Source organism: Myotis brandtii, unplaced genomic scaffold, assembly GCF_000412655.1.
Source record: "Myotis brandtii unplaced genomic scaffold, ASM41265v1 scaffold390, whole genome shotgun sequence".
NCBI lineage: Eukaryota > Metazoa > Chordata > Mammalia > Chiroptera > Vespertilionidae > Myotis > Myotis brandtii.
The window spans coordinates 629,718-652,238 of record NW_005364954.1 but is presented as its reverse complement, the minus strand read 5'-3'; the positions used below and the strand labels follow the sequence as shown (position 1 = coordinate 652,238).

General features: G+C 37.2%; 1 protein-coding gene across 2 annotated transcripts in view; it reads left to right on the top strand.

Moving 5' to 3' along the window:
• Window positions 1-247: 247 nt before the first annotated feature.
• PHF20L1 (PHD finger protein 20-like 1) overlaps window positions 248-22,521 on the top strand; it is a 54,439-nt gene continuing 32,165 nt past the window's right edge. The window contains exons 1-5 of one of the 2 annotated variants that reach the window (XM_014544985.1): window positions 248-363; window positions 15,850-16,021; window positions 16,163-16,247; window positions 21,156-21,244; window positions 21,460-21,537. In XM_014544985.1, the coding sequence (XP_014400471.1) occupies window positions 281-363; window positions 15,850-16,021; window positions 16,163-16,247; window positions 21,156-21,244; window positions 21,460-21,537 (507 nt within the window). In that variant the 5' untranslated portion in view covers window positions 248-280. The remainder of the gene's footprint in view (window positions 364-15,849; window positions 16,022-16,162; window positions 16,248-21,155; window positions 21,245-21,459; window positions 21,538-22,521) is intronic. The other variant, XM_014544986.1, reaches the window with a different exon arrangement.

The window sequence follows — 22,521 nt, the reverse complement described above, 5'->3', positions numbered from 1 at the left end:
GTATGTATTAAATTGATTGAGGTGACATTGGTCAACATGAACAAATAGGTTTTTAGGTGTAATGTCTTTTTTCTTAATCCATTTTTAAGATTGCCTGTAAGTTGCACAGTACTCTACCTAGAGATATTGATAATCATCATTCAAATTTCTTAAAAATTTGCAGTTACTGTAATGTTTGTAAATTTTTGTTTAATTCCTTATGCATTTTATGCATCAGACTCTAACTTTTTTTCCTTTCTTGAGGTAGTGAAAAGCGAATACTGAAGAATAGTATCTCAAGATGAGTAAAAAGCCCCCAAATCGTCCTGGAATCACTTTTGAGATTGGGGCTCGGTTGGAGGCACTGGACTACTTACAGAAATGGTATGGAAAATCGGAGCTCTTGACCTGAAGCACGTGTCTGTAGTCTTGCATATGTGGGTTCATCGCTGTTCTGACCGTGGCAGGAACACTAACGTAGTCACATTTTGAATATGTGTACACACTGGTTTTTAGTTTGCCTGCTCTTCAGACTTTGCAGGTTTAGCATCTAAACACTGTTGCCAGTCAGATCATTTTATCAGAGCGTTTTAGGTGTTTGGGAACTGCAGATGAGTATGGAGGACATGAGATATAAAGAGAGTGTCAGTACCCCTGTGTAGTTAACTGGAGCTGTATTGTGGTGGGAGGAGGGGATTAATCCAGATAACCAGCTTCCCAGGTTTGGGATAACACTTTCCAATGCCAGTATTTGTTGATGGTTAGCATAGTCATTGTTCACTGGCCCACCTAAAAGCCAAACCACCTTTCTTCCCCCTTCCTCTGGCCATCTGTGAGAAGTGGTGAATTCAGACACCTCACCATACCCCTCATAATGGCGTGGGGAAAATCAGTTACATGAGATAAAGCCGCCACCTGGAAAGGAGAGAAGGGACCGCAGCAGGAGTAACGAGGGTCCTCTCTCCTTATTCCACTTAGCTGGCCTCTACTGCTCTCTGGCACGGTGTCTCTCTGTGCCATTCTCAGCCCCTACCCTGGGAGGGGCCTTGGAGGGGTTCCTCTCCTGGGGTGGTGCTGCCTCTGCCCCTCTGGAAGCCTGTGGTTCTGATGAGGATCTAGCCGTTTAGCAGCTCCAGGACTGTCTACCAGACTTGTTGACATTTTCTCTGACTACAACTCCCTTCAGAACACAGTGGGCATCGTAGATGTGCTTTTGATTGATTTGTATTCAGTCAGCTTCCTGCGTTGGCAATGGCAGGTGGAGAAAATTTTGTGTTGTGATATTTCACTCTAGACCAGCCTGAGACTTTCGTCTCTTAGCATCTGGTGTTAGAACTCTCCACATGTCCCTGACCCCCAGCCTAATGAACGCTGCCGTGGCCTCTGCTTTGGTACCGTTTGAAACTGCAGTTTGAGGTGAGAAGGCACAGCTATATGGCCCCATGCCTTCCAGCTACACCTCAGTGGTTACTCCTTTGTAGGGGACACAATTGTTACTCTCATGAGGTGGCGGGTGTACACAGTAGTTCTCAGTAGGGGCTTGGGCAGCACCTGGGAAGCAGGCAGTAGCATCCCACCTGGTCATAAAAATCATCTCCACACACGCTCCTGATTGAGAACCACTGCGTTAGACCCGCAGCCAAGCATGCCAGCTTAGTTAGCCATGGGCTGTCGCGAGCAAAAGCTTTTTACTAGGAAGGCACACTTCTGAATCTGTGATACAAGAGTATGAGAAATGTTACTTCTTACTTCTTTGGTGTTAAATTCTTTTTTTAAGTTACTGACTTTTTAAATTACTAGTTAATTCATAGTAATATATTTTCTTAGGCTTCCAAACTGACCAATTTGTAATTGAACTAACAGTTTTGGAGAAACACACAGTTTATTAGTTTTCTCAGTGACTTTCAGGGATATTAGCATAATTAACTTTGATATTAGTAAGAAATTCACTTTAAGTGGTGAAATTTTTTTTTTATTTAACAGTTGTTAAATTGATAATTCAATAGTTAAAGTAAAAAGGTTATAAAAAAGAATCACTTTAAAAGTCAAGCCTGGGTGTACTTTTAGAGTATTTGGAATTTCAGAGAACAAATGAAAATTGTAGCTTAATTATTTTCATTGTCTTATGCATCTCACCATGAAATTTCTAAGTGCTTACGTAGGGTGGTAACATGCATATGTACTCATTAATTAAGTTTAGATTTAATTTTAATGACCCAAATAATAATGGCCTCTTTAAAGTAAGTAAACTTTAGCCAAAATAATTACATGTGATAATTATTAAAACTTGTCATCAGCTTGATTTTTATGAGCTTATTTATATGAACATTTTAGCATACTGCTACAGTTGATGCCTTAATTTAAAAATAATTAAGAGTATTGTATATGCATATTCTAGGTAATTGAAAAAATAATTTTCCTATTGTGACTTTGTTTATTAATATCAGTAGTCTCAAGAACTTGTTAGGCTTGGGTGACCCTATGATATAGTATTACAGTGCTTTATCATAGGACAGTAATTAATTGCTAAGATTTACTGAGTTTTCTATGAGGCACAAAAGAAGTTCAGTGAGACCCAACTGATTTTAGTTCCAAATGAGATAAATTTTATTCATATTGTCCCATTCTGTATTTCATGTAAATTTTACAAATTTTTGCTTTAATATCAGGTAAAAGAGTGGAAGGGTTGAGTGTTGAAAAACTTTGATATTCTTGTGAAGGCAAAATAGTTAATCCCTGAAAATATACTAAAATAATTCCCTTCTCTCTCCCACCCCTTCTTACCTACTTTCTTTCATATTCTCTCCTGTTGCATCCATATTGAATGCTTAGTCTTCCACTGTCATTCATTCAATCGGAAAGTCTCTTATAGTCATTGGACAGGGAGGGAGGAGCAGGAATGAAAATACTACTGTCTTTGCACTTGAGACATTTATGATAAGTATTACTGAATATCTATTGTTAACGAAGTAACATCACATGTTGACACATTACCTTTTAAAGAGAAATGCAGAGGGAAAGTTGTGATAGTTGAGCACCCAAAATGTGAATTTGTCCTATGTGTAAAAGTTTTTTCCTGTATAGAAAAGGAAAACAATTTTACTGTGTGCCCTATAAATAAAAGGATACCCTCTAAATTTAATGGACAAATAAACTGGAGGTTAAGTTCCCATTTTGGTTTAATAGAAAGACTCAATGTATTTTTCTTAGGAAAAGTGCATAATTACTGCTTGAGTAAACCATATTCCACATTCTTTAAAGTTCATAAAGATACTTCAGCCTTGAAAAATACACTCTACATGTTTAAGTAATGATTTATTACTTGTTTTCAAAGTAACCTTAGAGCCACCTCAGAGAACTCATTGGTGGTCTGATTCGTTACTGATGCTAATGAAAGCAGGTCCTGAGGAGGCACTGTGAGAAGCCAGTCTTCTTCAGGGCCAGCGTGTGGTTTTCCACACTTGGATTTCTTCCGTACTGACTAACCCTAACTCCTACTTACTAGTGTGGGTTGCTTTAATTTTTAAAAATTTTGTAGTTTTACTTAAAACATTTCATTTCTTTCTTAATAATCCTTTAAAAGACTTTAACAGACTTATAATATGCTAATGTTCACAGCTAATGCCATCAGCATTTTCTACCTTAACCTCCATCACTACCTCTGAATATCCAAACTTTGACAGTTTTATAATCTCATTAATACAGCATCACAAGAATGAACATGGACACAGGTTGTTGTTACAGAATTATATTTGGGGAAAGGAAAGTTCAGAGTTGGAGTTATATTGGAGACATTTTAAGTGGATTCTAAGGACAAAAGAGGCAGGTTCAAATTCAAACTGTCATATTTCTGATCCTGTAAATATGGGTAAGCCCTTGAACTTGGTTGACCTATCAGTAAAATGAAGCAGTATTACTGGCATTTACTCAGGATTATTTTAGGGATCAGATAAAATAATGTGTTTAAATTTGCTTCAAATTCTACAAAATAATACATAATTATAAAGCACGGGCAGAGGGAGAGTTGAAAAATAATTCTTTGGGGATGTTTTTCAGTGTAGCTTTGTTTTTACATGAGAATGGCCTGAAATGTAAAGGGGAAAGTATTTCATTGCAACAAACTATGCTCCATGTGTTTTTTGTTTTAAATATATTTTTACTGATTTCAGAGAGGAAGGGAGAGGGTGCGAGAAATAGAAACATCAATGATGAGAGAGGATCATTGACCAGCTGCCTTCTGCACGCCCCCTCCTGGGGATCGAACCCGGGACCTTCCAGTCTGCAGTCCAATGCTCTCATACACTGAGCCAAACCAGCTAGGGCTTATACTCCATGTTTTTGAGGTGATGATAAGATCTTAGTTTCTGCAGAGTTTTATGGTTTACAAAACACCCTTGCAAATATTAAAGTACGTAATCATTCTGAAGATTGTTTAAATTGTATTGGTTTGACTACTGATTTAACTTTGTCTTTTGATTGAAATGAAAATAGTTACTCTATGGCAAGTGACTTAATTATGGAACAAGTCAAGTAGTATGCTCTGGCTTTACTCCCGAAAGAAATGAGACATGGAGTCAATTTAAAACATTCAGATGAGTTATGCTCTTCTGACTTTTTTGGGTACATTTTTATTTAGTTCTGTTCTAGATCTAAAGAAAAGGAAAATGAAAGATTAAAAAATGTGAAGATGTCTCCAAGTATCAGAGTTTGATAGAACAGTATAAATTTGAATTGGCAAATACTGTTTCCATACATTTGGAGTTTTTTTGAACTGTATGGAACAGTTGCAAATGTGAGTTTTTAAAATGTTCATGAACAGAATTTTAATAGAGTGGGAAAGTTGAGGAAATTTAGATTGTACCAAGTTCAAATACCTTCTAATTTAAATAAGAGTACTGTTTTCTGAATTGAAAGGGTTGCTTTTTTCTAATTGGATTTAGCTATTCAAAAGGAAACATTGTAGAGACAAGTTGTACAGTCTATATTTGGATAAGAAGGCTCTTGAAAGTAGCATGTGAACCAAGTTTAAAACCTGAAGTCATGTTTTAATTATATGAGGTAAGTTTGAAACTTGTAGAAACCTTAGGTGAATACTTTTTAAATAGAGATCCTTTTGCTAATATGAATAAAATTTTATCTTTTTGTAAATTGGGTTTTCCTAAATGTCTGTGCACTTGAAAAGTATTGATTCTTATTTTGAGCCACTAGCTACCTTAGAGAACCTAATTTCAGCTATAGACTCAAAACTGTAGAGTCACATTTAGATGCGAAAATAATTGTATATTATGGTGCTCCTAGAAAACTTATCGATGGATTCCAGATTAAGGACCCTTGCTGCAGAGAACTTCAAATTGAAATGAACAAGATTTCTTCTTAAATTCTGAGGTGGTTTACATTTATAAAGTCACACATTTTGAAACTTAAGATCTAAGGGAACTTTCAGTTTTAGTCATCAAGCAGGTCTATACCAGTGCACAAGCACTCGTGTTCTTCAATTTTAAAATTTCCACAAAAGAAAGCCCCATAAACTTTTAAAGATAAAGTTCTCCTTTCTTCTCCCTACAAAAAAGGTTAACAGCAAGATTAGAAATATAAGTTAATTTAACTGGAAGTCAGAAATGTGGCTTCTAAATGCTGTTCTGCCATGAACTGTGTGACTTTGGAGAGTACTTTCTGCTTTAATGTCCTTAAAATGAGGGCATGACTTAGTAGATGACCTTCTGGTTCCCTTGAGTTAGAAACTTACAGTTTTAAAGTCTGCTTTCCACCTGTTCAGTGATGAAGTGATGGCAGGTTTCTATATCTTACATAGGTATGTAACAGACTTGAGGCAGAAGTGAGCTAGACAAGGGGTAGGAGTCATATATAGTTTGTTCAAAATTGCTGGTCACTAGAAGAGAAAATGAGTTGCAAAAAGTGGAGAAAGGTGAATATATTTTGGAACAGATTTAGAGGTTTGAACTATTTGGAGTCTAGTGGTATTGGGCAGGTGCTTACCCTTTATCCAACCAGCTCTGTCACTCTTTCAAATGTTTTTCCATTAATTGTTTAATTTTGAAATTACTTGGAGTCATAACTATTGGTTTAAAAAAGAATATTTGTCCAATAGGACACTTCAGCTCACTAACTTTCTATGTGGTACCAATTTATTAACAAATTGCTTCTCTTATAAGGTTCATTGACACTAAAGTTTTGAAGTGATTCTGGTGAAGTCTAGCAGTGATTCTTAGACTTTAGTCTCCATCAGAATCACCTGGAGGGCTTGTTACGCAAAGATTGCAGGGCCCCAGGGCTTGACACCCACAGCTTCTGATTGAGTAGGTCTGAGGGAGCCCAATTATTTGCATTTCGGACAAGTTTCCAGGTTATGCTGATGTTGCTGGTCTGGGGAGCACATATGAGAACCACTGTTCTAAACTATACAGAATTATGAACCTGAAGATCAAGTTTTTGATCTGAATAGCAATGGAAATATCAGGATTTATAGTCTGCTTTTAATTCTTTATGTTAGAGGAAATAAAATGTAAGTACATTGCAAAATGATACGATCCAGAAATCTGTTTTTGCTGTTTTTCAATAGAATCGGATATATTGACCTGCATATACTTTGCTTCAGTGTTCTTGCTCCTCTTTCTGCAATCTGCAGTCCCACCTGGCTGGATGGTTGTGGTTTAGGCCCTTGACAGGTTTGAGGTTCTGAGATGTTACTGTTTTATTCCAGGTGATATGGCCAACAGATCCAAGTCTTGCAGGTTCTTTTGCTTCAAGTCTAGTGATCTCTTACCACGCCCCTTTGCTTCTCATATAGATGCCCTGGAGCTTTGAGCCTCGGCTCCAGGAGCAGATGGGCTCAGTGTTCACAGGCCATCTTAGTTCCTGACTTGCGCTAGTGATGTGCATGTGTCTGGTGTGTAGAAGGGCCCCGAGGATCCAGGATGCCCATGTCACTCTCATTCCCTGGAATTATAGCACTTCCGCAAGGCAGGTTACTTTCAGGTCTGGCTGTCCTAGAGTCTTCCTCCCAAGCTTACCTTAGAATCCAATCTTCAAGCCGACGATTTCCTCATAACTGTGTAACGGTGTAAAGTCTAGAAAACCTCAGGCTTATTGTGCTGTGCTCTGTGTGTGTGTGTATGCGTGTTCATGTAATGGCACAGATTGGGTCAAGATATAAGACAGTCTTATTTGCTTATCTGACATTTGGTTGAAGCTCAACCATCACATATCAACAGGTATCCAACTCCCTATTACATCATTTCTCCTGAATATTATTATGTATTTGGAGGTTTTACACTTGTCACATTGCAGTATGTAATGCTTTATTCTGTGGTGGGGAGTTGATTAAAGCCATTAGTTGGGAAATAACTTATCCATCATGGTAGCTTTACTAAAAAGGTTTGCAAGTCTAGTTTTACCGAGTAGACAGACTGTTATCTGTAGATGCTTAAGGGTATTTAATTTTGTTGTTAAATGATTTATTTTAACTGTGGGAGAAAAATACTAGTTTTACATTTTAAATGTCAGCAGTATAATTTAAAACATTAACATGATATTGTAAAGGCAGCTTAGTTTTGCTATTCTTCATGAGTCCCAGCTTTTTAGTATTTTTATATGACTTTATATTTGAAGAACTATTGACCGCTACCTCTCACAGGTCATTAGTCAGCACATACAGTTTTTTAAAAAAATTAAATTAAAAATTGATATGGTAAGGTACTCAAGTATAAGGTACTTACATGAAATCACACATATAAAGCCCTGGCCCCTGTCATTCACAAAAGTTGCCCAGCAAAGTTTATTGCAAATTGGTGGGTTGGTAAAGAATGAACCCCAAAGTTCTGGGGATGTGAAATCTGATCACCATTGGAGAAAATTATGGCAAATGAATTGTGACTTATTGCTTGAAAACTGAGCATAATTTGCCATGCTAGGTTGCCAAACTTAACATTTTTAAAGTCACTAAGTTTTTTTCTTAGTTTTGTAACATCATCCTAGATTTCCTATCTTAATTTTTAAGTTTATATTATGACAATTTTCAAACATCATAAAAGTTAAGCTACTTTTGCATATTTATTTTGTACAATATAATAACATTTGTTTTTTATACTCGTTAGGCTAACAAAACCAATTTTAGGAATTTTATTTGTATCAAAAGCGGAAGATTACATTTTCAAGAAAAAATAAACGTAATGTAGTTTGATGTTGTTACTTGTTTTCAGTAGCTGTTGGTAAAAGCCCCTATTGAAACATTGCAGTATGTGTGACAGGAGCTGAAGAGTCTCAGTTGCGAGATGCAGATTACATATCCAATGGAAAGCAGTCTTTCAGGACAGACAGACAGACAGACAGACCTCAGTTCAGGAGCTATTTTCTTAACCTTTCAGGTCCTCTGTGACCTCCTTTTCATAACTGGGAAATGGCATTACCCAACTCAGGGTCCTTTGAGGATTAAGCAAGGTAGTGCATATTGAGAGCTCGTCATGGTTTCTGCCACGCGGTAGGCACTTAATACATGTTAGCTTTAATAATGGTAATAGCATGAGCATTAGTTATTCTAAGAAAGTAGAATCTAGTGGGAGAGGAGTCAGTGTAAATTCTTAAGGCTTTAATCAGTAAGCATATAACATCTGGTGCTATAGCAGTAAAATAATATTTTAAGTGCTAAATATTAAATAACACTGGTTGGACTGCACCCTGCTGGAGTTTCGAGTTTTATGACAAAACTAAATAATGAGGAGTTTGGTCACGTTAATCTGAACAAATTATATGACGTACATAAATGCTGAGTAAAATACTGGTGGCATTTTTTGGTAGAGTAGGAAAGGAATTTTTTATAGTGGGAGATGGTAATGAGTATAAAGGCTCTCGTGTAGGTCTTTTGATTGGTTAGAACTGGTGGTATGAATGAATGCAGACAAGGCAGGAGGTTCAGGTGCTGAGGTAGAGGGGAATAGGAGTTTAAATCCAGTGATCTGAAATGAAACCTTAATTTGAAAGGTGGCTGCCACAGCTTCTAAAGGAAAAGACACAGCCAGCTCTGCTCTTACCCGTTATCTGCTGCAGAGGCTGTGACAGGCAGGAAGCGGGCCTCTGGCAAGGTTGTCCTGGATGGGTGTCCTAGGGGATGATTGGCTCTGAGAAGAGGAACTGAGGGATAAGGTGATGAGACTTGCTAGTCAGTGTTGGAGAAGATATGATTTTGATATGTTATCATCTGAATGCTCTTGAAAGTCTAGATTCATTTGTATTTCTACTTCATTTTGGAATACAGAGTTTGAATTAATCAAAACATTTTTGTTTTCAGTGAGTTGTTTTAAGGTGTAAACAACGTGCGCTATCTAAAGGCAGTTCATTCAAAAATATTATAACAATATTAGGTGACAATGTTATTTTATTTATAATTAATGAGTGAGAAAACACTTTTGAAAATTACAGAGTACAATGTAAATTTAAAGTGCTCCTAGGAAGCTAACATTTTTAGAAGGTTACTAAGTTATAAGGATATTATGTTTGTTTTGGATTATATTCTACATTAATTTTTATTATTTGGCAAATAATCCTCATAACAGTCAGATGTAAGGAAGTTCTTATCTCTCTGTTTCTAGTTTTTCTAATATGTTTTAGTCTTTTGTATGACACCATGTTAGTTTTTTTATTACGAAGTTCCTCTACACAAAACTGTTTTGAAATGTTAATCCTAACTCCTTTAAGATTCTGCTAACATTTAGATTACGTTTGTCAGATTTCAAGTTACTTCATTCTTTGAAAATCGAAGAACTACTTTCTCTAGGACAGTGATGGCGAACCTTTTGAGCTCGGCATGTCAGCATTTTGAAAAACCCTAACTTAACTCTGGTGCCGTGTCACATATAGAAATTTTTTGATATTTGCAACCATAGTAAAACAAAGACTTATATTTTTGATATTTATTTTATATATTTAAATGCCATTTAACAAAGAAAAATCAACCAAAAAAATGAGTTCACGTGTCACCTCTGACACGCGTGTCATAGGTTCGCCATCACTGCTCTAGGAGAAAGTCTAATTTCTGTACTCTCTGTGCTACTGTAATAGATCTTTATTGTGCTAGGCATTACATTATATTGTGTCTGCATTAACTTGTTTGACTCTCTTTTTCTCTTCCTTCCCTCCTGAATTTGGTTGATTAGAATAATGTCTTATTTATTGGTTTAAATAAATAAATATATAAATACTAGTATATGTAGCTAATATACAAATACCAGTATTTGTAGCTTTATTCCTACTTTTTAGTGTCTGGTACATAGTGAATTAGAGACAGTGTTTTCTGAGTAAATGGAATGAAAAAGAAAGTGTCAATTTTTAAAGTTATACAAATTAGAAATTTTACTATCTTAAAATAAACAAAATGACATATTAAAAACATAATTTGAATAATTTATTGGGGGTAATTTTGAAAAATACTTTGCCTTTTTTAAAATTAATATGGCATTTATTTACATGATTAGCTAAATCTCCAAGTGAATTCTGATGGATATTCAATATTGTCTGGCCTTGCTCAGTGGGTTGTAACCTATCAGTGAGTAGTTAACAACTCTTTTCTTTTGCTTAACTGCAGGAAGGTCATAAGTATATCAAGGATTTTCTGTGTCATTTCATTATGGTTGACTTTCTCTACCAATAGAGGTAAAAATTTGGATGTAACAAACTAGATGACAAATCAGAATGAGTTCCCTAAATTCAGATAAAGTTTGTTTCACTGTAACTACATTGACTATAAAGGGATTTAAAAAAATCTGTTAGACTATGGTTCTGGCGTAGTTGCATGCCCATCATTTATTTTTTCCTTCCAAGGATAATGGCACATCGTAGTTAGAGTGTTAATAGATGATTTTGCCTTCCAGAACTATTTTCCTTTTTGATCATAAACCCCTTCGAAAATCTGATTTCAAATTTGGAATCCCCACCTCAAAAGAATCATCCATCATACACGTCTGTACCACACACACAACATTTTGTCTATTGGGTGAGTCAGGACCTGCCGTGTAAAACAGTTCACTGTGTGAGGCAGTATAGGAATTCATCTGTGATGCTCATTTCCATGTTGGTTTCTTGCTCTTTAGAAGACTGACCTAGTGATCCAAGAAGTCAATTAAGAGATTACAGTAGTACAATTGTATGTGTGAAACTTTTATTAAATTCAGCAAGAACCTTTATAAAGTCTTCTAGGTATTTCTGAGTGCTGTCTCTTTCCATTAAGTCTAATAAACGAGAAAGACCAATTTTAGGGTGCGTCATTTTTCTTGTAAAGTTGGCTGAGAGTCAGCTGTTCTCTAAGATTCAAGTGCAAATGACATGAGAGTGGGGTGGACCCAGAGCAGTGGAGACAGTTCCTCATTTTCTGCACAAGTAAATATTATTTAAGCAATACATGGATTTCAAAGTGGGATTAAAATAGAGTAGATAGTGGAATTTTGTGGTATTTTGCAGAAACATGATAAGGGTTAAGAGAGCTCCATGTAGAATTTTGGCTTTGAGGACTCATACTTCTGGTGAGGTTGCCTTCTCTCCATCTCTTTCTTCTGAACTCTTGAGAGATGCCAACCATGGTGTTTTCTTCCTATTGCTAATTGTCTTAACCAGTTAACTGCCACCATATTTTGAATTTAATGAAAAAAGGTCTGCCGCTTGTGTCTACAGATGCTTATGGCGTACAAATAGTTAACTCTGAAACCTGTCGTTCACTTCTCAGAACTTTCACAAATGTCTGGGACTCTGCCTCATCGCTATCCTGAGCAGCTTTCCATGATCCAGCCTTTAAAAAATGACAAAGTAGAAACATTATCACCACCTCGTCCAAATTCAGTACGAAAAATCTTATGTTCCATTCACACTTAAGTTATTGTAAAACATAAAGGGTGCATCAAAATAATGCTGTAATTCAAGATGAGTGGCATTTGTGCATACATTTGTTCAACAGTATTTTTCGTTCACTTTGTGTATCAAAGCATTATTACTATGGCCATATGCTAGAACAGGGAAGTCATTTCACTGTGTAAAATAATATGTTAAATGACCATTTTTTGCATTTTTTAACATGTAGCAATGATCTTGATGTTAAGACTTTTTTTCCTAGGGTGTAATTGATAACCAAATGAAGTACAAACTTTATGAAATTCCCTGTTTGTAGAATAAAGGATCATTTTATTAATTTGCTATTTCAGATCCCTTTAGCTTGAACCTAGTTAACCAGTCCAATCTGCGTCCCACAATTCTCTATAATTATCTTACTGCTTACCATATAGTCTAGCCACAGGGAACTGGCTTTATGAAGTGCCCATTCAATCTCTGATCATGAGATCCTTGAGGTCTGGACTTGTCTCTGAATCCTCATTGTTTTGGCCTATTGTCAAACTTGAGCCACATCGTGTTTTTTTAAAATATATTTTTATTGATTTCAGAGAGGAAGGGAGAGGGAGAGAGAGATAGAAACATCAGTGATGAGAGAGAATCATTGATCAGCTGCCTCCTGCATGCCCCCTACTGGGGATCGAGCCTGCAACCTGGGCATGTGCCCTTGACTGGAATCGAACCTGGGACCCTTTAGTCCGCAGGTCGACACTCTATCCACTGAGCCAAACCAGATAGGGCCACATCATGGTTTTAAGTAAATGAACAGAGTGAATAATTGGGGTATGCTCTTTGTATACCCTTGACCTTTGTTTGCACAATATTCATTAAGTATAAATCCTACAAGTACCCCACCAAGAGCAATATAAACTGTCTCCCAAGGACCTTTAGTGAACTTTCCAGTTTCTTCTGAACTATTAATAATAACATCTTTTTAAAAAAATATATATTTTATTGATTTTTTTACAGAGAGGAAGGGAGAGGGATAGAAAGTTAGAAACATCGATGAGAGAGAAACATCGATCAGCTGCCTCCTGCACACCCCCTACTGGGGATGTGCCGCAACCACGGTGCATGCCCTTGACCGGAATCGAACCTGGGACCTTTCAGTCCGCAGACCGATGCTCTATCCACTGAGCCAAACTGGTTATGGCAATAATAACATCTTATATACAATTTTTGTATATACTTACCAGTTGACCATGTATAATATAATCACTTTGATACAGGCCTTATCCCATTTCTTCTATAGGCTTTTGTGCCAGTTAGTTTTGAATACTCTACTGCAGGTATTCTTAGGCATTCTTCATCTTCACCTGTTAGATGGGGACTGTGTTATCTATATCGGGGGTGGGTACCAGGATCCAGTGAGATAAGGTATATAAAGAACAGTTGACACTCACTGTGGAAAGAACATAGAGCCGGACACACATCGATTCTCAGTACAGATTCTGACTCTCCTCTCTGTCTCCTCACCTGACTGAGCTAAGCTCCTGGAAGGTAGGAGTTTTGATGTTTCTTTTTCCCACCGGCAGTGCCTCACAAGTGCCTTAATCGTAATAGATCCCCGAGGGTATGTTGAATGAACGAACAGAAATTTGGAACTTCTTGCTAATAGTTTTATTTATGACACCTGGTTAAGATTCAAAGTTAGATTAGTAGACATTGTAAAAATTAAAATAGAATAACTTGGGTATTTGTGTTACTTAATTCTTGGCCTTCATCCAAAGTTTACATAACTCTAGATGTTTACTTTCTAAAGAGTATAACGTGTTAATTATCCTGAAGAAGTTCCCCGGATGTAAGTTTTAGTCTGGTGGCTGCATCTAGCATCCTCTCAGCCAACAGAACTTGAAGTATTTTCGGAAAACTATAAGTTACTTAAAAACGCAGTCCAGGTTTACATGATTTGAACTCAGATTCTGATTTCACTGAATTGAATCATATTGTGACAATAAAGATAACGCCTGCCTCTGTTTCTGCTACTCATCTCACTTTGAGAAATGTTTCAAGTATATGGGTTGGGTACATTTAGAATGTGAAGGAACCTAAGAACAAGCCCCTCACTTTTTACTTAAAATTTAAAAGATGTGATAATATGTGAAAATAGAGGCTTTTATGTTTGGGGAGAAATTTATCAGTTTTTATAACTGATAGAAAAATCTCTTTATAGTAGTTAAGTGGTTAGTGAATGTTGAAAAAGAAATGAAATTCCTGGCTTCCCTTAATGCTATTGACAGTTTTTATATTTTCAAAAACCGGAGCAGCAAAAACAAGCAAATCAGAGCAGCACTGCCAGCGATTAGCAGTAGAGCACCGTTTCTAAATGGGCACATCGCTGTGTCCATTCTTATTCCTTTCTCTAACAAAGTATTTCCTCACCCAGCCCACTCCCCAAAAGACCCAGAGTACGAGCCAACTTCAGGTTGTAATGGAGTCAGCGGCCTTCTTAGTTCTGAAGAAATATGCACTGTCTTTTCCTGCGCATGCCCTGCATTTCCTGAGTGGCTGGCTGTGTCTGTCACTGTCCTGGGTGCTGTGGGATACAAGGTGGATGTGCCTCAGTTATTCCCGAAGCTCACAGGCCGGATCGGCTTCTTACATCATGTTCCCTAACACTCCCCCTACCCAAGACATGTTAGTAATTATTCCGTGGGTAATAGTGAATGCTTTGTCTCCATCTGTTAACGGGATCAAGAAGTCTTTCAATTAGAAAGCAGTTTAATTTTTTAACATCCAATATTTTCTTAGCTTGTTTGACCACAGGATCCTTTTTGTGTGTCACATGTTAGTGTCGCAAGGGCAGCAAATGCTGCACAGCACGCGCTTTAGGAACCTAAAAGTTACACACAGTATTAAAAAGTATGACTTTTTGTGATGAGATGGGTGCTATGAGCACCGGGGAGAGAGTCGGGGAAGTCTTCATGCAAGTGCTTACACGTTCACCCAAGTGTGGAATGATGAGTGTACAGAGGAAGTGGAAGGGCTGCTTAGGGTGAGGCAGAGAAAACAATGGGCAAAAGCATGAATGTTTGACAGAGCAGTGTCTGCGGAAACTCCAAGCAGTCCAGTATTAAACCAAGTGGGGGAACAGGCTCTACAGAGAATGAGTCAGCCCACAAAGTGTATAGAAGCTTTGACTCGCATGAGTGGTCTGTAAGCAGGGAGTAGTCAATTTCTGAATTTCTCTCATGCCTTATATTTAAAGCTAATTCTCCAGAGGGAAGAGAAAATTTCAGATTTATAACAAACTAGCAAAAATAAGACAAACTATTATGGCTGAATCATCTACCATGTGCTATTTTTGAGTTCTTAAGTTTATTTAATGGTCTTTTAAAAAAAAAAATTGAGTCATCTATGAACATTTAATAGAGTACCTTAGGAATGATGAAGCAGTTTTCCTTTTTAAAAGTATTGAGTTAACTAATTTCTGCTTTGAAATTAATTGTAGGAGAATCATCACATGTGAAGCAGAACAATGGGATGTCATTTTTATATTTTTAAATTTAAGATTTAACAGCTTTCTCCACCATCATTGATTCTTATTGGAAAATATTGGAATGTATAGAAAAATTCTTTGTAAACATCCCATTTAAACCCTGTGATATTCCAACCAGTGGCTATACCATTGTTTGGATAGCTATAGCTAGTCTTCAGTTTTTCTAACCATACTTTTAGATGATTTTACATTTCTTTGTTATGATAAATGTTTTGTATATTATAGTTCTAAAATTGGAATTATTGGGTCAAAAGTAGGAATATGTTTAAGGCCACTGGGAATTTATCACAGTGTTTATTTCATTAGGTATTGAGACCAATCATTTTTTTAAAAAAGACAAAAATAAGAAAGGAAACTGTTGGTTCAATAGTTTAAAAATATGGACACATGTTGTTTTGTTTGAGGTTTTAACAGTAAGTGGTAGTTCATACTTTTTAATACTGTGTGTAAACAAAGGTAAGAATTTTCTCTTTATTTTTGAGGTATCCATCACGAATTGAAAAAATCGACTATGAGGAGGGCAAGATGTTGGTCCATTTTGAGCGCTGGAGTCATCGCTATGACGAGTGGATTTACTGGGATAGCAATAGACTGCGGCCCCTGGAGAGGCCCTCGCTGAGAAAGGAAGGCCTGAAGGATGAGGAGGATTTCTTTGTAAGTAGCAAGCTCTTTATTTTCTAGATGTGTAGTCATCTATTTAAAAGGAATTCTGTTAAAGTTTGCAGAAGCTTGTTTTTATTAAGGAAACACTTATTTATTATACATGGTATTGATCTGAAAAGTTGTTTAAACTAGGATTTTAAAGCCGGAGAAGAAGTTCTGGCTCGGTGGACAGACTGTCGCTATTACCCTGCCAAGATTGAAGCAATTAACAAAGAAGGTATGTATCTGAAGTCATCTGAGATTTAAGATGGGATTAACAGTAACATTTTAACTATGCTGCTAACTTTAATTGATGCCTAAATAAACTGTTTAAATTAGTAGAGGTAAATATAGTTGGTAAAATTTTTTCAGTTTTCAGTTCATAGGCTTAAGTTGTATGCTTTTTATTTCAATTTCTCTGTTTTCCATTTGTTGTCTAAGCTAATTTTAGATGCTCATCTCAACCAGAGAGTGATGAAGAGTTAGAGGGAAATTCAGATCAGTTCAACTTGGAAGTGAAATACTCTGCAATATTTGCTGAGGAAAGAGTATGGAACTTCTTCAGTTTGAGGCTTTCCTTTATTCCTTCTTTCCCTTGTACCATTTTTCTTAATTTTTTATAGATAATTGAGGGTTAATTTTCCTAATAGCCTTTTGTAGTATCTAATATTGATACTGAGCAAAAGTTACTGAGCTGATCAGAAATGTTGAAAATAACCCAAAAATCAGGTGTGGTAGTGTGTCATAAGACCCAGTAAGTTTGTTGTAAAGAGAATGAATTTAAAGAACAGAACTCATAGGGTGATTAATTTGAAAAGGAATGAGAATATTTAAATCATTATTGGAAATATACTTATTTTATTTTTTAAATTTCTTATTTAAAAATAGCCTTTAAAACAGTTGTGAAATACTTGTAAGTAGATCTTTCAAGTCGGTAGTACATTAGTTTTTCTGTTACAATTATTTCTTAAACTTGACCACTCATTATTTTTACTAAAGAAACACACATTGTGTGACAGCTTCTTTGCAAGAAGGGCATTTAATCTAAGTAAGGGGACACTTCCTTTCAACTGGATTTGAAAGGCAAGCAAGGAAGCTAGTTACAGAGGGAACGAAAGGCCTTTCTGGCGGAAGAAATGGTGCATGCGAAAGAAAAGACGAAGCATGTGCTGTTGGGAACCGCAGTCTCTGACGTGACTGGAGTGGAGGGTTCCTTTACGGGGAGGGGGTAGCAGGGGAAGAGGCTGGAGAGAGAAGCAAGGATAGGTATATGTGTCTTGTAATCTTGCTAAAGAATTAGAACTAAAAAAATAGAAGTAAATTGAATTTTATTTGGAGGTGATGGGAATGATGGAAGAGATTTAAGCTGAGGTTTTAAACTAACAACAAACGAGAAAAAATAGGTAAGAGAAGATAGAAGAGAATGTTTAAAAAGAAATATTAATGTTAGGTGTGAAAAAGTAAGTCATAGTCATCCAGCTAGAATTTATGATTATAACTTTACAAAGGTCTTATTCCAATGTATTGTCTTAATGAGTTAAAGTAACAGACATGGCTCTGATTTCATTACCTCTAGTCACCTTACCACAGGAAGAGTTGAGGGGACATCGCAGTTTTGTGGGTTCCTTTTCCTTCTCTAGTGGGGCCTTTATTGCACTGTGTACTTAGGCTTCTGGAGAGCTCTATTGCCGAGCTCATGTTCCCATGTCTTACACACGTGGGCTCCCCAGGGGTCAAGTCCAGAGCCCAGTGCCGAGGAGGCAGTCAGTAACAATTTGTGGACGGAAAGGGAGAAGTAGTGAATCAGTCCTGTCGGATAATGGTGTCCACCCAAAACAAGACAAAACGTAGTAAACTTAGACTATGCTTATTTAACTAAGAGCGGTTTCTTTGAGTGTGGTGAGCCTTGGGATCTTCCTTCCATGCTTAAAGCTCCCCGGGAATCTGCATACCCAAGTGCATGCATACACACACCTACAACATACTCCTTGTCCGTGGGCATGTGCTATAGAAAGTTAAGCTCACATTAGTGGAAGAGTGATGATACAGATTGCAATTTCTGCTATTTTAGGAGCAGTTTAAGTGAGACCTTAGAAAAGCATTGGCAGATATAATTTATATATTTTTTTAAATCATTGCTGCCACCCGGCTGGTGTGGTTCGGTGGTTGAGCATCGACCTACGAACCAGGAGGTCACGGTTCCATTCCCGGTCAGGGCACATGCCTGGGTTGCAGGCTCGATCTCCAGTGTCGGGTGTGCAGGAGGCAGCCAATCAATGATTCTCTCTCATTGATGTTTCTGTCTCTCTCCCCCTCTCCCTTCCTCTCTGAAATCAATAAAAATATATTTTAAAAAATCATTGCTGCCTTTTGACCCAGTGATCCCACTTCTGGGTATATATCCTAAGAATCCAAAACATCAATCAGAAAGAATATATGCACTCCTGAGTTCATAGCAGCGTTATTTATAATAGTCAGGATCTGGAAACAGCCCAAGTGCCTATCAGTAAATGAGTGGATAAAATAGCTGTGGTGCATTTATACAATGGAGTACTACACAACTGTAAAAAAGAAGGAACTCTTCCCTTTGTGACAGCATGGGTAAGATTATTTTGCTAAGAGAAATAAGCCAGTCAGAGAAAGACATATGATCTCTCTAATATGTGGCATCTAATGAACAAAATAAAGTGATGAACAATATAGAACCAGAGGGATGGATACATGGGACAGATGGACAGATGTCAGAGGGGAGGAGAGTACTGGATAAAAGAAGGTGAAAGGGTTAGCCAAAGAACATATATGCATAGCCCATGGACAGACAGCAGTGTGGGGTGGGCCAAATGGGGGGGAGGCAGGGGCTGGGTAGAATGGGCAAAGCGGGGAAATGGGAGACATCTACAGTAGTGTCAGTAATAAAATTTAAATTTAAAAACAAAAGTAAAAGCAAGGGAATGAAAAATGATGACTAGGTGGGATCTCTCTGAACAGCCAGTGGGAGCTGCCCAGGGCTCGGAGCCGCCCTTCTCTTGGGAAGCCCAGAGCTATTGGGAGCAAGGGATGGGCTGAGCAATTCAAACTTAAGATAAACCTGACTTATCTTCTTTGAAGAAAGTCACATTGGCAAATTTAGGACCAGAATATCTACAACAGGAGATCCTAAATGAACTATGGTTTAGAAATGACATTAAAAAGAGAATTGTAGCCCTGACCAGTTTGGCTCAGTGGATAGAGCGTTGGCTTGTGGACTGAAAGGTCCCAGGTTCGATTCCGGTCAAGGGCATGTACCTTGGTTGCGGGCATATCCCCAGTAGGGGGTGTGCAGGAGGCAGCTGATCGGTGTTTCTTTCTCATCGATGTTTCTAACTCTCTATCCCTCTTCCTTCCTCTTTGTAAAAAATCAATAAAATATATTAAAAAAAGAATTGTAGAACACATGTAAAAACCCAAAAACCTATATACTCATGTGTATACACACATACATGCTTTGAAAAAGATCTTTAAGGGTACATACCAAATTATTAAGTCATTACTAACCCTGAGAAGACGGAAACTTTAACTTTCTCCTTTCACATTTTTGTATTATTTGATCTTTTAAATAGTACTTTTGTAATTAAAAACAAAATGTAGAAAAATCTTAAAAAACAAGAAAAAGAAAATCTCCTCTAGATGAACTTATTTTGTGATTTCTGTAGCCCCACGTGTTGGATGAGCCTGCTCCTTCACCCCCCAAAAAAGGAAAAAGGCAAAAAAGGCAAAAGGAAGCCCTCTATTCACTGTAAAGGCTTCACAGATCTAAATAGATGTGAACTTCCTAAGTGTTTGTAATGTGTCTTAAAGAGGAGACACATCAGGGTAGACAGCGTCAAGGATATTTTCCTAGGAGGGTGGGATTTGAGGGGCTGATGCGTGAAGAGTGGGCTGGAGTTAGGAAAGGGGGAGGCATACAGCAGAGGGGACGGTGCGAGTAACGCAGGGAAGGAGCCTGCTCTCATCCGGAATGGGAATGCCATGTTGAAGACGGAAGAGGACAATTGCAGGAGGAGGTAGTGTAAGGTGAACGTGCGGTGTGGCATGCTCAGAATTTTCCGTCTTTATCTCCTTGCTATTAACTGACCAGCTTTTTTTCATAACTTGGGTTTAGATCTTTATATCTGCAATATTGTGCATTATGCTAATTATAGGAGGATATGAAATTCAAATTATATTTTAAAAAAATCTTTGCACATATATGTCATTGGCTTTGTGCCAGCTTCAAAGCCAGTAATACCAATTATCACACTTATTGTTTATATTTCTTTTATAAAGGCCAAGTGTCCGTCTGTTTACTTAAAAGTGGCACTCATCTCTCACTTGTACAGGAAATGATAGAAAACTACTGGAATTTCTATGTTTTCTAATAGTACTGACTTTTATTGGCTTGTAAGCATGCAGTCTGTTACAAGAAGTCAGTGTGCATTGTAATAGACATGCAGACAGAACCTGGAGTCCTTAGAAGAGGATGCGGTAGTGGGAGAGGCCTGGGGCTTGGGGTTATGGCAGTGCTGCTGCGAAGCTGACACGGGATGCGCATTTGGCCCCTCGGAGGCTACAGGGTTCATCTGAACTGGAGGACTTTTATGTCAGGGATCTGTAGAGTATTTTCTAGCTTAAAAGCCTATAACTGTAATTCTTACTTGCTAATTCATTGTTGCCAAAGAAATGATTATTTCCTGAGAAAATGGCTTTTTCACATATCACATCTTTTTGTCTGTTCATTGGAAAGAGACTTTGAAAGAGAGCAATGTTTATAGAAATATTTTACATTTTTGTAAATAATGATTTTATTTTAGTCCAAGTATAACACATCTAACGTTCTTTAAACATATATTTATTACAAAGTAAATTTGACAGTCCTTCAGTAAAAATGAGAATTACATGCAACTAACTTATCAGGATTCAATTTGTGTACTTTTCAAAGGGAAAGCAGAGGTGTTATTAGAGGGGAAGAGAAAAGCGTAATAAACTTGACAGAGTTCTGAACTTGATAGTATGTTTGCAGTCATGACGAGCACAGATACTTGTTTCTATCAGGCATTACTTGTTAGATTTCATGTGTTGCTGTAAGATGGAATTATGTTTTCTAATGACTGGCTTGCTCCTATTGCAGGGACATTCACAGTTCAGTTTTATGATGGAGTAATTCGTTGTTTAAAAAGGATGCACATTAAAGCCATGCCCGAGGATGCTAAGGGGCAGGTAAGAGTGTTCAGCGTTCCCAAAGGGATGTCTTCTGGAATGGTGACCGATCAAAATATACACATATCTATTTAAAGTGAACTAATTGTAGGATTATGTGCTGATAGCCCCAAATAGCAGCAAGAAAAAGAAGTTAGAATGTAAATTATACACTTGATTTTTGCTCCTTTGGCTTTAGATCTGCTAAAGTTATAGGTCACTAGTTTCTGTTCCAGGTGAAATCCCAGCATCCACTAAGCTGGTGTTGTCCTATCGACCCAGCTGGATCGTGTAACCAGTCTATGGGAAGTGAGGTAAGTGCCTTTTTTTAACTTCATTTTGTTTTTCCTGGTATATAGTATCATTTAGAAAGTTAAATTTTCATATACAATTTTATATTGAGTTTCGTATCTTCTTCTTTCCTTCTATGAATCATAGTCATTAGTCTTGTTAAAAGGCGCTTACCTGACATTCTGTAGGCTGTTTCGGGCAGGGCTCTCTGAGTCATGCTGTGAGCAGTGTGTTACATGGCTTGGCCCTGCTCACAGCAAGGATGCGCGGTAAGCCTCTGAAGGAGAATTAAAACCAGGAGTCCATTGGTTGACTGTTTCCTGAAATACTGGGAAGAAAAGGTGCCAGTAGAAGTTTAAAGTATTTTCTTTTAAGTTCTGCTGTTATTTGGGATTTTCAGCACCTGGACCTACAATTAATTTTTAAGAAATTGAAAGTAGGCTGTGACAATGTCTAATATGGAAGTACCTTTTATGCTACATATTTGTTCCATGCCATGAGTGAAAAATGTCCTGAAATGCATTGAAATCACCTGGTCAGCTCCCCTCAGGGGTGTACATGTGGTCATCTGCAAACGTAGACCAACACGTTAAAAATGATTTGTGATATCTTCTTAGAAGTGAGTTTGTGTTAATCACCTGGTTTTCAAAATTTTGCTTTTGAAATGATCAGCTAGCAGATTTTTTTCTTCAATTAATATGAAATGCAATTTAAAATGGACATGCTTTGATCAGTAAATTGCTTTGTGTCTTTCTACTTGTATGTATAAATAAAATGTTCTTCTAAGCACTCAGTGGTGTGATTTCTTGGTTACTGCATAGAAACATGGAGTAAATGTGAACGTACTCAATATATACACGCTTAATTAAAATTCTCTCGCTCTCTTTTTTTTAACTACTCTTTTTTTTTTTATTCTGGTTATTTAAAAGTTTGTGAGATGGCCCTAGCCCTAAAACTTTATTTCCCCCCAAATTGAAACATTGAACCAATTTGGTTTGCGACAAAAT